We start from the raw sequence: 17,127 nt of genomic DNA on the forward strand, positions 1-17,127 counted from the left end.
CTACCTGTGAGTGGATGTAGGTGTGGTAGGCACCTACCTGTGAGTGGATGTAGGTGTGGGTGTGGTAGGAACCTACCTGTGAGTGGAGGTAGGTGTGGTAGGCACCTACCTGTGAGTGGATGTAGGTGTGGGTGTGGTAGGAACCTACCTGTGAGTGGAGGTAGGTGTGGTAGGCACCTACCTGTGAGTGGAGGTAGGTGTGGTAGGCACCTACCTGTGAGTGGATGTAGGTGTGGGTGTGGTAGGCACCTACCTGTGAGTGGAGGTAGGTGTGGTAGGCACCTACCTGTGAGTGGAGGTAGGTGTGGTAGGCACCTACCTGTGAGTGGATGTAGGTGTGGGTGTGGTAGGCACCTACCTGTGAGTGGATGTAGGTGTGGTAGGCACCTACCTGTGAGTGGAGGTAGGTGTTGGTGTGGTAGGCACCTACCTGTGAGTGGATGTAGGTGTGGTAGGCACCTACCTGTGAGTGGATGTAGGTGTGGTAGGCACCTACCTGTGAGTGGATGTAGGTGTGGTAGGCACCTACCTGTGAGTGGAGGTAGGTGTTGGTGTGGTAGGCACCTACCTGTGAGTGGAGGTAGGTGTGGTAGGCACCTACCTGTGAGTGGATGTAGGTGTAGGTGTGGTAGGCACCTACCTGTGAGTGGATGTAGGTGTGGTAGGTACCTACCTGTGAGTGGAGGTAGGTGTGGTAGGCACCTACCTGTGAGTGGAGGTAGGTGTGGTAGGCACCTACCTGTGAGTGGATGCAGGTGTGGTAGGCACCTACCTGTGAGTGGATGTAGGTGTGGTAGGCACCTACCTGTGAGTGGATGTAGGTGTGGTAGGCACCTACCTGTGAGTGGAGGTAGGTGTGGTAGGCACCTACCTGTGAGTGGATGTAGGTGTGGTAGGCACCTACCTGTGAGTGGAGGTAGGTGTGGTAGGCACCTACCTGTGAGTGGAGGTAGGTGTGGTAGGCACCTACCTGTGAGTGGATGTAGGTGTGGTAGGCACCTACCTGTGAGTGGAGGTAGGTGTGGTAGGCACCTACCTGTGAGTGGATGTAGGTGTGGTAGGCACCTACCTGTGAGTGGAGGTAGGTGTGGTAGGCACCTACCTGTGAGTGGAGGTAGGTGTGGTAGGCACCTACCTGTGAGTGGATGTAGGTGTGGTAGGCACCTACCTGTGAGTGGAGGTAGGTGTGGTAGGCACCTACCTGTGAGTGGATGTAGGTGTGGTAGGCACCTACCTGTGAGTGGAGGTAGGTGTGGTAGGCACCTACCTGTGAGTGGAGGTAGGTGTGGTAGGCACCTACCTGTGAGTGGATGTAGGTGTGGTAGGCACCTACCTGTGAGTGGAGGTAGGTGTGGTAGGCACCTACCTGTGAGTGGATGTAGGTGTGGTAGGCACCTACCTGTGAGTGGATGTAGGTGTGGTAGGCACCTACCTGTGAGTGGATGTAGGTGTGGTAGGCACCTACCTGTGAGTGGATGTAGGTGTGGTAGGCACCTACCTGTGAGTGGAGGTAGGTGTGGTAGGCACCTACCTGTGAGTGGATGTAGGTGTGGTAGGCACCTACCTGTGAGTGGAGGTAGGTGTGGTAGGCACCTACCTGTGAGTGGAGGTAGGTGTGGTAGGCACCTATCTGTGAGTGGAGGTAGGTGTGGGTGTGGAAGGCACCTACCTGTGAGTGGAGGTAGGTGTGGTAGGCACCTACCTGTGAGTGGAGGTAGGTGTGGTAGGCACCTACCTGTGAGTGGATGTAGGTGTGGTAGGCACCTACCTGTGAGTGGATGTAGGTGTGGTAGGCACCTACCTGTGAGTGGAGGTAGGTGTGGTAGGCACCTACCTGTGAGTGGAGGTAGGTGTGGTAGGCACCTACCTGTGAGTGGAGGTAGGTGTGGTAGGCACCTACCTGTGAGTGGAGGTAGGTGTGGTAGGCACCTACCTGTGAGTGGAGGTAGGTGTGGGTGTGGAAGGCACCTACCTGTGAGTGGATGTAGGTGTGGTAGGCACCTACCTGTGAGTGGAGGTAGGTGCTGTTGATGAGCTCTGAGTATCTGTGCCGTAGGAAGCGCCCCAACTCAAACTGCTGCCGCATACCCAGCTGGTAGGCAGTGGTGGGGAGAGGGGCACACGGGGAGGGTGGGGGGGTGAGTGGGTGGGTGGGTGGGTGAGTGGGGGGGTGAGTGGGTGGGTGGGTGGGTGAGTGGGTGAGTGGGTGGGTGGGTGAGTGAGTGGGTGGGTGGGTGAGTGGGTGGGTGAGTGGGTGGGTGAGTGGGTGAGTGAGTGGGTGAGTGAGTACCTGGGTGAGTGAGTGGTGAGTGAGTGGTGAGTGAGTGAGTGAGTGGGTGAGTGGGTGGGTGGGTGGGTGAGTGAGTGGGTGGGTGAGTGGGTGAGTGAGTGAGTGGGTGAGTGGGTGAGTGCGTGAGTGGGTGAGTGAGTGGTGAGTGAGTGGTGGGTGAGTGGGTGAGTACCTGGGTGAGTGAGTGGTGAGTGAGTGGTGAGTGAGTGAGTGAGTGGTGAGTGAGTGAGTGGTGAGTGAGTGGTGAGTGAGTGAGTGGGTGAGTGAGTGAGTGGGTGAGTGAGTGAGTGGTGAGTGAGTGGTGAGTGAGTGGGTTAGTACCTGGGTGAGTGAGTGGTGAGTGAGTGGTGAGTGAGTGGGTGAGTGGTGAGTGAGTGGGTGAGTGAGTGAGTGGGTGAGTGAGTGGGTGAGTGGTGAGTGAGTGAGTGGGTGAGTGAGTACCTGGGTGAGTGAGTGGTGAGTGAGTGGTGAGTGAGTGGGTGAGTGAGTGGTGAGTGAGTGGTGAGTGAGTGGGTGGGTGGGTGGGTGAGTGAGTGGGTGAGTGAGTGAGTGGGTGAGTGGGTGAGTAAGTGGTGAGTGAGTGGTGAGTGAGTGGTGAGTGAGTGAGTGGGTGAGTGAGTGGTGAGTGAGTGGTGAGTGAGTGGTGAGTGAGTGGGTGAGTACCTGGGTGAGTGAGTGGTGAGTGAGTGGTGAGTAAGTGGGTGAGTGAGTGGTGAGTGAGTGGGTGAGTGAGTGAGTGGGTGAGTGGGTGAGTGAGTGGGTGAGTGGTGAGTGAGTGAGTGGGTGAGTGAGTACCTGGGTGAGTGAGTGGTGAGTGAGTGGTGAGTGAGTGAGTGAGTGGGTGAGTGAGTGGGTGAGTGAGTGAGTGGGTGAGTGGGTGAGTGAGTGGGTGAGTGGTGGGTGAGTGAGTGGGTGAGTGAGTGGGTGAGTGGTGAGTGAGTGAGTGGGTGAGTGAGTACCTGGGTGAGTGAGTGGTGAGTGAGTGAGTGAGTGGTGAGTGGCTGAGTGAGTGGGTGAGTGGCTGAGTGAGTGGGTGAGTGAGTGAGTGGGTGAGTGAGTGAGTGGTGAGTGAGTGGTGAGTGAGTGTGTGAGTGAGTGAGTGGGTGAGTGAGTGGGTGAGTGAGTGAGTGAGTGGGTGAGTGGGTGAGTGAGTGAGTGAGTGGGTGAGTGAGTGGTGAGTGAGTGAGTGAGTGGTGAGTGGCTGAGTGAGTGGGTGAGTGAGTGAGTGGTGAGTGGCTGAGTGAGTGGGTGAGTGAGTGAGTGGGTGAGTGAGTGAATGAGTGAGTGGGTTAGTGGGTGAGTAAGTGGTGAGTGAGTGAGAGGGTGAGTGAGTGAGTGGGTGAGTGAGTGAGTGAGTGGGTGAGTGAGTGGGTGAGTGAGTGAGTGGGTGAGTGAGTGGGTGAGTGAGTGGGTGAGTGAGTGAGTGAGTGGGTGAGTAAGTGGTGAGTGAGTGAGTGAGTGGTGAGTGAGTGAGTGAGTGGGTGAGTAAGTGGTGAGTGGTGAGTGAGTGAGTGGTGAGTGGTGAGTGAGTGAGTGGTGAGTGAGTGGTTGAGTACCTAGGTGAGTGAGTGGTGAGTGAGTGGGTGAAAGAGTAGGTGAGTGAGTGAGTGAGTGGGTGAGTGAGTGAGTGGGTGAGTGAGTGAGTGAGTGGGTGAGTGAGTGGTGAGTGAGTGGTGAGTACCTGGGTGAGTGACTGGGTGAGTAAGTGGTGAGTGAGTGGTGAGTGAGTGGTGAGTGAGTGGTGAGTGAGTGGGTGAGTACCTGGGTGAGTTGTCCGAACCCCTGAGGCCAGTCTCTCTCTGAGTGGGGGTCGGTGGGGTAGCTGCCCATGGGTGAGCGGTCCCCATGGCGGAACACCTCAGGAGAGAGACACACAGAGATTCATAGAGATTCATAGAGACCCATAGAGACCCACAGAGATTCATAGAGACCCATAGAGACCCACAGAGATTCATAGAGATTCATAGAGACCCATAGAGATTCATAGAGATTCATAGAGACCCACAGAGACCCACAGAGATTCATAGAGACCCACAGAGATTCATAGAGATTCATAGAGACACACAGAGATTCATAGAGATTCATAGAGACCCATAGAGATTCACAGAGACACACAGAGATTCATAGAGATTCATAGAGACCCACAGAGATTCACAGCGACCCACAGAGATTCATAGAGATTCATAGAGACCCATAGAGACCCACAAAGATTCATAGAGACCCACAGAGATTCATAGAGATTCAGAGAGACCGACAGAGATTCATAGAGACCCACAGAGACCCACAGAGATTCATAGAGATTCATAGAGACCCACAGAGACCCACAGAGATTCACAGAGACCCACAGAGATTCATAGAGATGCATAGAGATTCATACAGACCCATAGAGACCCACAGAGATTCATAGAGACCCACAGAGATTCATAGAGATTCATAGAGACCCACAGAGATTCATAGAGACCCACAGAGACCCACAGAGATTCATAGAGATTCATAGAGACCCACAGAGATTCATAGAGACCCACAGAGATTCATAGAGATTCATAGAGACCCATAGAGATTCATAGAGATTCATAGAGACCCACAGAGATTCATAGAGACCCACAGAGATTCATAGAGATTCATAGAGACCCATAGAGATTCATAGAGATTCAAAGAGACCCACAGAGATTCATAGAGATTCATAGAGACCCACAGAGATTCATAGAGATTCATAGAGATTCATAGAGACCCATAGAGACCCACAGAGATTCATAGAGACCCACAGAGATTCATAGAGATTCATAGAGACCCACAGAGATTCATAGAGACCCATAGAGACCCACAGAGATTCATAGAGATTCATAGAGATTCATAGAGAGCCACAGAGATTCATAGAGACCCACAGAGATTCACAGAGACCCACAGAGATTCATAGAGACCCATAGAGACCCACAGAGATTCATAGAGACCCACAGAGATTCATAGAGATTCATAGAGACCCACAGAGATTCAAAGAGACCCATAGAGATTCATATAGATTCATAGAGACCCACAGAGATTCATAGAGATTCATAGAGACCCACAGAGATTCATAGAGATTCATAGAGACCCACAGAGATTCATAGAGACCCACAGAGACCCACAGAGATTCATAGAGACCCACAGAGATTCATAGAGATTCATAGAGACCCACAGAGATTCATAGAGATTCATAGAGACCCATAGAGATCCACAGAGATTCATAGAGATTCATAGAGACTCATAGAGACCCACAGAGACACACAGAGATTCATAGAGATTCATAGAGATTCATAGAGACCCACAGAGATTCATAGAGACCCACAGAGACCCACAGAGATTCATAGAGATTCATAGAGACCCACAGAGATTCACAGAGACCCACAGAGATTCATAGAGATTCATAGAGATTCATAGAGACCCATAGAGACCCACAGAGATTCATAGAGACCCACAGAGATTCATAGAGATTCATAGAGACCCACAGAGATTCATAGAGACCCACAGAGACCCACAGAGATTCATAGAGATTCATAGAGACCCACAGAGACCCACAGAGACCCACAGAGATTCATAGAGACCCACAGAGATTCATAGAGATTCATAGAGACCCATAGAGATTCATAGAGATTCATAGAGACCCACAGAGATTCATAGAGATTCATAGAGACCCACAGAGATTCATAGAGATTCATATAGACCCATAGAGATTCATATAGACCCACAGAGATTCATAGAGATTCATAGAGACCCAAAGAGATTCATAGAGATTCATAGAGATTCATAGAGACCCATAGAGACCCACAGAGATTCATAGAGACCCACAGAGATTCATAGAGATTCATAGAGACCCACAGAGATTCATAGTGACCCATAGAGACCCACAGAGATGCATAGAGATTCATAGAGATTCATAGAGAGCCACAGAGATTCATAGAGACCCACAGAGATTCACAGAGACCCACAGAGATTCATAGAGATTCATAGAGACCCATAGAGACCCACAGAGATTCATAGAGACCCACAGAGATTCATAGAGATTCATAGAGACCCACAGAGATTCAAAGAGACCCATAGAGATTCATACAGATTCAAAGAGACCCACAGAGATTCATAGAGATTCATAGAGACCCACGGAGATTCATAGAGATTCATAGAGACCCACCGAGATTCATAGAGACCCACAGAGACCCACAGAGATTCATAGAGATTCATAGAGACCCACAGAGATTCATAGAGATTCATAGAGACCCATAGAGATCCACAGAGATTCATAGAGATTCATAGAGACCCATAGAGACCCACAGAGACACACAGAGATTCATAGAGATTCATAGAGATTCATAGAGACCCACAGAGATTCATAGAGACCCACAGAGACCCACAGAGATTCATAGAGATTCATAGAGACCCACAGAGACCCACAGAGATTCACAGAGACCCACAGAGATTCATAGAGATTCATAGAGATGCATAGAGACCCATAGAGATCCACAGAGATTCATAGAGACCCACAGAGATTCATAGAGATTCATAGAGACCCACAGAGATTCATAGAGACCCACAGAGACCCACAGAGATTCATAGAGACCCACAGAGACCCACAGAGATTCATAGAGACCCACAGAGATTCATAGAGATTCATAGAGACCCATAGAGATTCATAGAGACCCACATAGATTCATAGAGATTCATAGAGACCCACAGAGATTCATAGAGATTCATAGAGACCCATAGAGATTCATAGAGATTCATATAGACCCACAGAGATTCATAGAGATTCATAGAGACCCACAGAGATTCATAGAGATTCATAGAGATTCATAGAGACCCATAGAGACCCACAGAGATTCATAGAGACCCACAGAGATTCATAGAGATTCATAGAGACCCACAGAGATTCATAGAGACCCACAGAGACCCTCAGAGATTCATAGAGATTCATAGAGACCCACAGAGACCCACATAGATTCATAGAGACCCACAGAGATTTATAGAGATTCATAGAGACCCACAGAGATTCATAGAGATTCATAGATACCCATAGCGATTCATATAGACCCACAGAGATTCATAGAGATTCATAGAGACCCACAGAGATTCATAGAGACCCACAGAGATTCATAGAGATTCATAGAGACCCACAGAGATTCATAGAGACCCATAGAGACCCACAGAGATGCATAGAGATTCATAGAGATTCATAGAGAGTCACAGAGATTCATAGAGACCCACAGAGATTCACAGAGACCCACAGAGATTCATAGAGATTCATAGAGATTCATAGAGACCCATAGAGACCCACAGAGATTGATAGAGACCCACAGAGATTCTTAGAGATTCATAGAGACCCACAGAGATCCAAAGAGACCCATAGAGATTCATACAGATTCATAGAGACCCACAGAGATTCATAGAGATTCATAGAGACCCACAGAGATTCATAGAGATTCATAGAGACCCACAGAGATTCATAGAGACCCACAGAGACCCACAGAGATTCATAGAGACCCACAGAGATTCATAGAGATTCATAGAGACCCACAGAGATTCATAGAGATTCATAGAGATTCATAGAGACCCATAGAGACCCACAGAGATTCATAGAGACCCACAGAGATTCATAGAGATTCATAGAGACCCACAGAGATTCATAGAGACCCACAGAGACCCTCAGAGATTCATAGAGATTCATAGAGACCCACAGAGACCCACATAGATTCATAGAGACCCACAGAGATTTATAGAGATTCATAGAGACCCACAGAGATTCATAGAGATTCATAGATACCCATAGAGATTCATATAGACCCACAGAGATTCATAGAGATTCATAGAGACCCACAGAGATTCATAGAGACCCACAGAGATTCATAGAGATTCATAGAGACCCACAGAGATTCATAGAGACCCATAGAGACCCACAGAGATGCATAGAGATTCATAGAGATTCATAGAGAGTCACAGAGATTCATAGAGACCCACAGAGATTCACAGAGACCCACAGAGATTCATAGAGATTCATAGAGATTCATAGAGACCCATAGAGACCCACAGAGATTGATAGAGACCCACAGAGATTCTTAGAGATTCATAGAGACCCACAGAGATCCAAAGAGACCCATAGAGATTCATACAGATTCATAGAGACCCACAGAGATTCATAGAGATTCATAGAGACCCACAGAGATTCATAGAGATTCATAGAGACCCACAGAGATTCATAGAGACCCACAGAGACCCACAGAGATTCATAGAGACCCACAGAGATTCATAGAGATTCATAGAGACCCACAGAGATTCATAGAGATTCATAGAGACCCATAGAGATCCACAGAGATTCATAGAGATTCATAGAGACCCATAGAGACCCACAGAGACACACAGAGATTCATAGAGATTCATAGAGATTCATAGAGACCCACAGAGATTCACAGAGACCCACAGAGATTCATAGAGATTCATAGAGATTCATAGAGACCCATAGAGACCCACAGAGATTCATAGAGACCCACAGAGATTCATAGAGATTCATAGAGACCCACAGAGATTCATAGAGACCCACAGAGACCCACAGAGATTCATAGAGATTCATAGAGACACACAGAGACCCACAGAGATTCACAGAGACCCACAGAGATTCATAGAGATTCATAGAGACGCATAGAGACCCACAGAGATTCATAGAGACCCACAGAGATTCATAGAGATTCATAGAGACCTACAGAGATTCATAGAGACCCACAGAGACCCACAGAGATTCATAGAGACCCACAGAGACCCACAGAGATTCATAGAGACCCACAGAGATTCATAGAGATTCATAGAGACCCATAGAGATTCATAGAGATTCATAGAGACCCACAGAGATTCATAGAGATTCATAGAGACCCACAGAGATTCATAGAGACCCATAGAGATTCATAGAGATTCATAGAGACCCACAGAGATTCATAGAGATTCATAGAGACCCACAGAGATTCATAGAGATTCATAGAGATTCATAGAGACCCATAGAGACCCACAGAGATTCATAGAGACCCACAGAGATTCATAGAGATTCATAGAGACCTACAGAGATTCATAGAGACCCATAGAGACCCACAGAGATTCATAGAGATTCATAGAGAGCCACAGAGATTCATAGAGACCCACAGAGATTCACAGAGACCCACAGAGATTCATAGAGATTCATAGAGATTCATAGAGACCCATAGAGACCCACAGAGATTCATAGAGACCCACAGAGATTCATAGAGATTCATAGAGACCCACAGAGATTCAAAGAGACCCATAGAGATTCATACAGATTCATAGAGACCCACAGAGATTCATAGAGATTCATAGAGACCCACAGAGATTCATAGAGATTCATAGAGACCCACAGAGATTCATAGAGACCCACAGAGACCCACAGAGATTCATAGAGACCCACAGAGATTCATAGAGATTCATAGAGACCCACAGAGATTCATAGAGATTCATAGAGACCCATAGAGATCCACAGAGATTCATAGAGATTCATAGAGACCCATAGAGACCCACAGAGAGTCATAGAGACCCACAGAGATTCATAGTGTATGTACACACACACACTAACAGTGTATGTATGTACACATACACTAACAGTATGCGCACACACACTGTTAGTGTATGTGTACACATACACTAACAGTGTGTGTGTACACATACACTAACAGTGTGTGTACATACACACACTAACAGCACTTGCCCCTAAGTAATCTTCCCTAAAACTCAAATCACGAGCGAGTGAGTCAGATGCCTCCCCTGCTCGTAGCGAACATCAGCAAAACTCACTCACTCACTCACCCACTCACTCACCCACTCACCAGCTCACTCACTCACCCACCCACCCATCCACTCACTCACTCACCCACTCACTCACTCACCCACCAGCTCACTCACCCACCAGCTCACTCACTCACCCACCCACCCATCCACTCACTCACTCACTCACCCACTCACTCACCCACTCACTCACTCACCAGCTCACTCACTCACCCACCCACCCATCCACTCACTCACTCACTCACCCACTCACTCACTCACTCACCCACTCACTCACTCACCCACCAGCTCACTCACCCACCAGCTCACTCACTCACCCACCCACCCATCCACTCACTCACTCACTCACCCACTCACTCACCCACTCACTCACCCACTCACTCACTCACCCACCCATCCACTCACCAGCTCACTCACCCATCCACTCACTCACCCATCCACTCACTAGCTCACTCACCCATCCACTCACTCACTCACTCACGCACTCTCTCACCCATCCACTCACCAGCTCACTCACCCGCTCACTCACTCACTCACCCATCCACTCACTCACCCATCCACTCACTCACCCACTCACTCACCCATCAACTCACCAGCTCATTCACTCACTCACCCATCCACTCACTCACCCACTCACTCACCCACTCACCAGCTCACTCACCAGCTCACTCACCCATTCACTCACCCCACTCACCCATCCACTCACCCACTCACTCACTCACTCACCCACTCACTCACACATCCACTCACACATCCACTCACCCACTCACTCACCAGCTCACTCACCCATCCACTCACTCACCCATCCACTCACGGACTCACTGACCCACTCACTCACCCACTCACTCACTCACCCATCCACTCACCAGCTCACTCACCCGCCCACTCATTCACTCACTCACCCATCCACTCACTCGCTCACCCAACCACTCACTCACCCACTCACTTACCCATCCACTCACCAGCTCACTCACCCATCCACTCACCCATCCACTCACCCACTCAATCACCCATCCACTCACCCACTCACTCACCCATCCACTCACCCACTCACTCACCCATCCACTCACCCACTCACTCACTCATCCACTCACCAGCTTACTCACCCATCCACTCACCAGCACACTCACCCATCCACTCACCCACTCACTAACCCACTCACTCACCAGCTCACTCACCCGCTCACTCACTCACTCACCCATCCACTCACCCATCCACGCACCCACTCACTCACTCACCCACTCACTCAAACATCCACTCACCCACTCACTCACCCATCCACTCACCCACTCACTCACCCACTCACTCACCCATCCACTCACCCACTCACTAACCCACTAACTCACCCAAACACTCACCAGCTCACTCACCCATCCACTCACTCACCCATCCACTCACCGACTCACTCACCCACTCACTCACCCACTCACTCACATACTCACCCACTAACTCACCCATACACTCACCAGCTCACTCACCCGCTCACTCACTCACTCACCCATCCTCTCACTCACTCACCCATCCACTCACTCACTCTCCCATCCATCCACTCACCCACTCACTCACCCATCCACTCACCCACTCACTCACCCATCCACTCACCCACTCACTCACCCACTCACTCACCCACTCACTCATCCATCCACTCACCAGCTAACTCACCCAACCACTCACTCACCCACTCACTCACCAGCGCCCTCACTCACCAATCCGCAAACCCACTCACTCACTCACCAATCCACTCACCCACTTACACACCCATCCACTCACCAGCTCACTCACCCATCCACTCACTCTCCCATCCACTCACCGACTCACTCACTCACCGACTCACTCACCCATTCACTCACTCACTAACCCGTTCACTCACTCACTCAAACATCCACTCACTCACCTATCCAACTCACTCACCCACTCACTCACTCACCCACTCACCCATCCACTCACCCATCCACTCACCCATCCACTCAGCAGCTCACTCACTTACTCACTCACCCATCCACTCACCCACTCACACACCCATCCACTCACCCACTCACTCAGCCACTCACTCACCCATCCACTCACCCGCCCACTCACCCACTCACTCATCCATCCACTCACCCACTCACCCACACGCTCACCCACTCACTCACCCACTCACCCACACGATCACCCTCCCACTCACTCACCCAGACGCTCACCCACCCACTCACTCACCCAGACGCTCACCCAGTCACTCACCCAGGCGCTCACCCACTCACCCACACGCTCACCCACTCACTCAACCACACCCTCACCCACTCACTCACCCACACTCTCACCCACTCACTCACACAGTCACCCAGACGCTCACCCACTCACCCACACGCTCACCCACTTACTCACCCACTCACTCACCCACACGCTCACCCACTCACTCACACACTCACCCAGACGCTCACCCACTCACCCACACGCTCATCCACTTACTCACCCACTCACTCACCCACACGCTCACCCACTCACTCACCCACACGCTCACCCACTCCCTCACACACTCACCCAGACGCTCACCCACTCACCCATTTACTCACTCACTCACCCACTCACCCAAACGCTCACCCACTCACTCACCCAGACGCTCATCCACTCACCCACACGCTCACCCACACGCTCACCCACCCACACGCTCACCCACCCACTCACTCACCCACTCACCCAGACGCTCACCCACTCACTCACCCACTCACTCACCCACTCAGTCACTCACCCACTCACTCACCCACCTACTCACCCACCCACACGCTCACTCACTCACCCACTTACTCACCCACCCACTCACTCACACACTCACTCACTCACCCACTCACACACCCACTCACTCACCCACTCACACACCCACTCACTCACTCACCCACTCACACACCCACTCACTCACTCTCTCACTCTCTCACTCACTCTCTCACTCACCCACTCACTCACCCACTCACTCACTCACCCATTCACCCACTCACTCACTCACCCACCCACACGCTCACTCACTCACCCACTCGCTCACTCACTCACTCACCCACTCACCCACTTACCCACTCACTCACTCACCCACTCACTCACTCACCCACTCACACACCCACTTACCCACTCACTCACTCTCTCACCCTCTCACTCACTCCCTCACTCTCACTCACTCATCCACCCACTCACCCACCCACTCACTCACCCACTCACCCACTCACCAAGTCACCCATCCAAACACAGACAAAGCTCCCCCGTGTAGCCTCTAGGAGGGCTGTAGGGGCAAGTGCTGCACCACCGCTCCCCGAAACAATCGGTTACCGGTTTCGCGAGCGGAACAAACAAAACCGGAGCGGTTCTCGACTCACCACGGTGGCGAACTTGAGCCTCGGTTCGTCAGCGGTCGCGATCGCCGCCGTGGGCATCATCGCCACCATCACCACCATCACCACCATCATCACCATCATCATCATCGACATCACCATCGGCATCACCATCATCATCACCATCACCGCCATCAAGCCGCCAACATCAACAACATCAACCACCAACAACATCAACCACCAACAACATCAACAACCACCAACAACATCAACAACATCAACCACCAACAACATCAACAACATCAACCACCAACAACATCAACAACATCAGCAACCACCAACAACATCAACAACATCAACATTTGGCCAACCACGACCGGTGAGTGGATGAAGCCCAAGGAACGACACGTTAACATAAAATTTGCATACGACGCCACGCCTCAGGGAACCACCCCTGCATATGATTACCATATATTGACATATATTAACACGTGTAAACTCCGCCCCCAACGCGTCAGAAGGCAGGAAGGGTGAGCTACATTGACATATATTATCGTAATGAGGGTCCAGTTAACCAATGGGAACGACCCGGAACTGAAAACTCTGTTGTGATTGGTCAAGATGGTAGCATTATGTTAATGACGAAATCAGAAACACTGACTCTCTATTCGTCGAGACAGTAATTAATGTTAATGATGTTTTTTTCAGTCTGTGGGTTTCTGTGTGGTGAGTCTGCGGGTCTCTGTGTGGTGAATCTGTGGGTCTCTGTGTGGTGAGTCTGTGGGTGTCTGTATGATGAGTCTGTGGGTCTCTGTGTGGTGAGTCTGTGGGTCTCTGTGTGGTGAGTCTGTGGGTCTCTGTGTGGTGAGTCTGTGGGTCTCTGTGTGGTGAGTCTGTGGGTCTCTGTGTGATGAGTCTGTGGGTCTCTGTGTGGTGAGTCTGTGGGTCTCTGTGTGGTGAGTCTGTGGGTCTCTGTGTGGTGAGTCTGTGGGTCTCTGTGTGGTGAGTCTGTGGGTCTCTGTGTGGTGAGTCTGTGGGTCTCTGTGTGGTGAGTCTGTGGGTCTCTGTGTGGTGAGTCTGTGGGTCTCTGCGTGGTGAGTCTGTGGGTCTCTGTGTGGTGAGTCTGTGGGTCTCTGTGTGGTGAGTCTGTGGGTCTCTGCGTGGTGAGTCTGTGGGTCTCTGTGTGGTGATTCTGTGGGTCTCTGTGTGGTGAGTCTGTGGGTCTCTGTGTGGTGAGTCTGTGGGTCTCTGTTTCGTGAGTCTGTGGGTCTCTGTGTGGTGAGTCTGTGGGTCTCTGTGTGGTGAGTCTGTGGGTCTCTGTGTGGTGAGTCTGTGGGTCTCTGTGTGGTGAGTCTGTGGGTCTCTGTGTGGTGACTCTGTGGGTCTCTGTGTGGTGAGTCTGTGGGTCTCTGTGTGGTGAGTCTGTGGGTCTCTGTTTCGTGAGTCTGTGGGTCTCTGTGTGGTGAGTCTGTGGGTCTCTGTGTGGTGAGTCTGTGGGTCTCTGTGTGGTGAGTCTGTGGGTCTCTGTGTCGTGAGTCTGTGGGTCTCTGTGTGGTGAGTCTGTGGATCTCTGTGTGGTGAGTCTGTGGGTCTCTGTGTGGTGATTCTGTGGGTCTCTGTGTGGTGAGTCTGTGGGTCTCTGTGTGGTGAGTCTGTGGGTCTCTGTGTGGTGATTATGTGGGTCTCTGTGTGGTGAGTCTGTGGGTCTCTGTGTGGTGAGTCTGTGGGTCTCTGTGTGGTGAGTCTGTGGGTCTCTGCGTGGTGAGTCTGTGGGTCTCTGTATGATGAGTCTGTGGGTCTCTGCGTGGTGAGTCTGTGGGTCTCTGTATGATGAGTCTGTGGGTCTCTGTATGGTGAGTCTGTGGGTCTCTGTGTGGTGAGTCTGTGGGTCTCTGTGTGATGAGTCTGTGGGTCTCTGTGTGGTGAGTCTGTGGGTCTCTGCGTGGTGAGTCTGTGGGTCTCTGTATGATGAGTCTGTGGGTCTCTGTGTGGTGAGTCTGTGGGTCTCTGTGTGGTGAGTCTGTGGGTCTCTGTGTGGTGAGTCTGTGGGTCTCTGTGTGGTGATTCTGTGGGTGTTGAGTCTGTGGGTCTCTGTGTGGTGATTCTGTGGGTCTCTGTGTGGTGAGTCTGTGGGTCTCTGTGTGGTGAGTCTGTGGGTCTCTGTTTCGTGAGTCTGTGGGTCTCTGTGTGGTGAGTCTGTGGGTCTCTGTGTGGTGAGTCTGTGGGTCTCTGTGTGGTGAGTCTGTGGGTCTCTGTGTCGTGAGTCTGTGGGTCTCTGTGTGGTGAGTCTGTGGGTCTCTGTGTGGTGAGTCTGTGGGTCTCTGTGTGGTGATTCTGTGGGTCTCTGTGTGGTGAGTCTGTGGGTCTCTGTGTGGTGAGTCTGTGGGTCTCTGTGTGGTGATTATGTGGGTCTCTGTGTGGTGAGTCTGTGGGTCTCTGTGTTGTGAGTCTGTGGGTCTCTGTGTGATGAGTCTGTGGGTCTCTGTGTCGTGAGTCTGTGGGTCTCTGTGTGGTGAGTCTGTGGGTCTCTGTGTGGTGTCTGTAGGTCTCTGTGTGGTGAGTCTGTGGGTCTCTGTGTGGTGAGTCTGTGGGTCTCTGTGTGGTGATTCTGTGGGTCTCTGTGTGGTGAGTCTGTGGGTCTCTGTGTGGTGATTCTGTGGGTCTCTGTGTGGTGAGTCTGTGGGTCTCTGTGTGGTGAGTCTGTGGGTCTCTGTGTGGTGAGTCTGTGGGTCTCTGTGTCGTGAGTCTGTGTGAGTGTGTGAGCGGGTGTGTGTATATGTATGTGTGTGTGTCTGTGTGTGTGTGTGGGGAGCGGTGGGTGTAGTGGTTAGCGCTACGCTGCGCTATGAACCTGGCGACCCGAGTTCGATTCCCGCTCACTGCAATCACCGGTGACGATTATCTGAACCGATCCTGGGCCTCCCCTAGGTCGACTCAGCCTCAACTGAGTACCTGGTGCTGTGTGTAGTGAACATCGCTAGCACAGAGGAGACAAAGGCGGCCGGGCGTGGTGCTGGCCACCCACCCTCTCGTGTGCCACAGTTCCGGCCTTCACAGGTGCTGATCGCTAACAGCACTTGCCCCTACAGTCTGTTAAGGCTACACGGGGGATCTTTGTCTTTGTGAGTCTGTGGCGGTGACGTCACCACGACGCTTGTGCCAGGCTAGGTGCACCTTGAGGCCACGTGAAGTGTCGAACGCCCGCTGACAGGAGGTCACGGGGCAGACCCAGGTGCCACGGGTCGACTGACTGAGATGACTGGCTGATGCACCACCTGTGCCCCCTACTGAGCCAACCTGCTGTGCTTTAGCCACCCGGCGCTCCGCTCGTTGTTGTGAGCGTCGCTCCTCCGTCCTCCGTTGTTGTTGGAGGGCGACTGCCTCCAACTGCCCAGTAGCGTCCTTCACGAGCCTCCTCCACAGAGGCCGATCTTGACACCGCTGGTACCGGTCATCGGCAAGTCCACTCAGCTCCACGTCCTCCTGTACCCCATCACTCCATCTCTTCTCTAGCCCGTGTCACTCACCCACACACTCACCCACCCACTCACCCATCACTCCATCTCTTCTCTAGCCCGTGTCACTCACTCACCGACTCACCCATTCACTCACACATCACTCCATCTCTCCTCTATCCCGTACCGCGCCCGTTTAGCCCCCTCTATCCGGCCGAACAAAAGCTGTTTCGGCATGCGGTGATTGGGCATGCGGGCTACATGACCCAGCCAT

At 51.5% G+C, this 17,127-nt stretch overlaps 1 protein-coding gene across 1 annotated transcript in view; it reads right to left on the bottom strand.

Annotated features, from left to right (window-relative positions):
* Window positions 1-13,819, bottom strand: part of LOC116937793 (uncharacterized) — a 56,813-nt gene extending 42,994 nt beyond the window's left edge. Inside the window, exons 1-3 of the mRNA XM_076058901.1 lie at window positions 13,444-13,819; window positions 4,052-4,147; window positions 2,006-2,092 (exon numbers count right to left, since the gene is read on the bottom strand). Of these exons, the coding sequence (XP_075915016.1) occupies window positions 2,006-2,092; window positions 4,052-4,147; window positions 13,444-13,632 (372 nt within the window). The 5' untranslated portion in view covers window positions 13,633-13,819. The remainder of the gene's footprint in view (window positions 1-2,005; window positions 2,093-4,051; window positions 4,148-13,443) is intronic.
* Between the last annotated feature and the right edge of the window lie 3,308 nt (window positions 13,820-17,127).

The sequence above is a fragment of the Petromyzon marinus genome, assembly GCF_048934315.1.
Source record: "Petromyzon marinus isolate PM22_M1 ecotype Great Lakes invasive population chromosome 80 unlocalized genomic scaffold, UKy_Petmar_22M1.pri1.0 chr80_unloc.2, whole genome shotgun sequence".
NCBI lineage: Eukaryota > Metazoa > Chordata > Hyperoartia > Petromyzontiformes > Petromyzontidae > Petromyzon > Petromyzon marinus.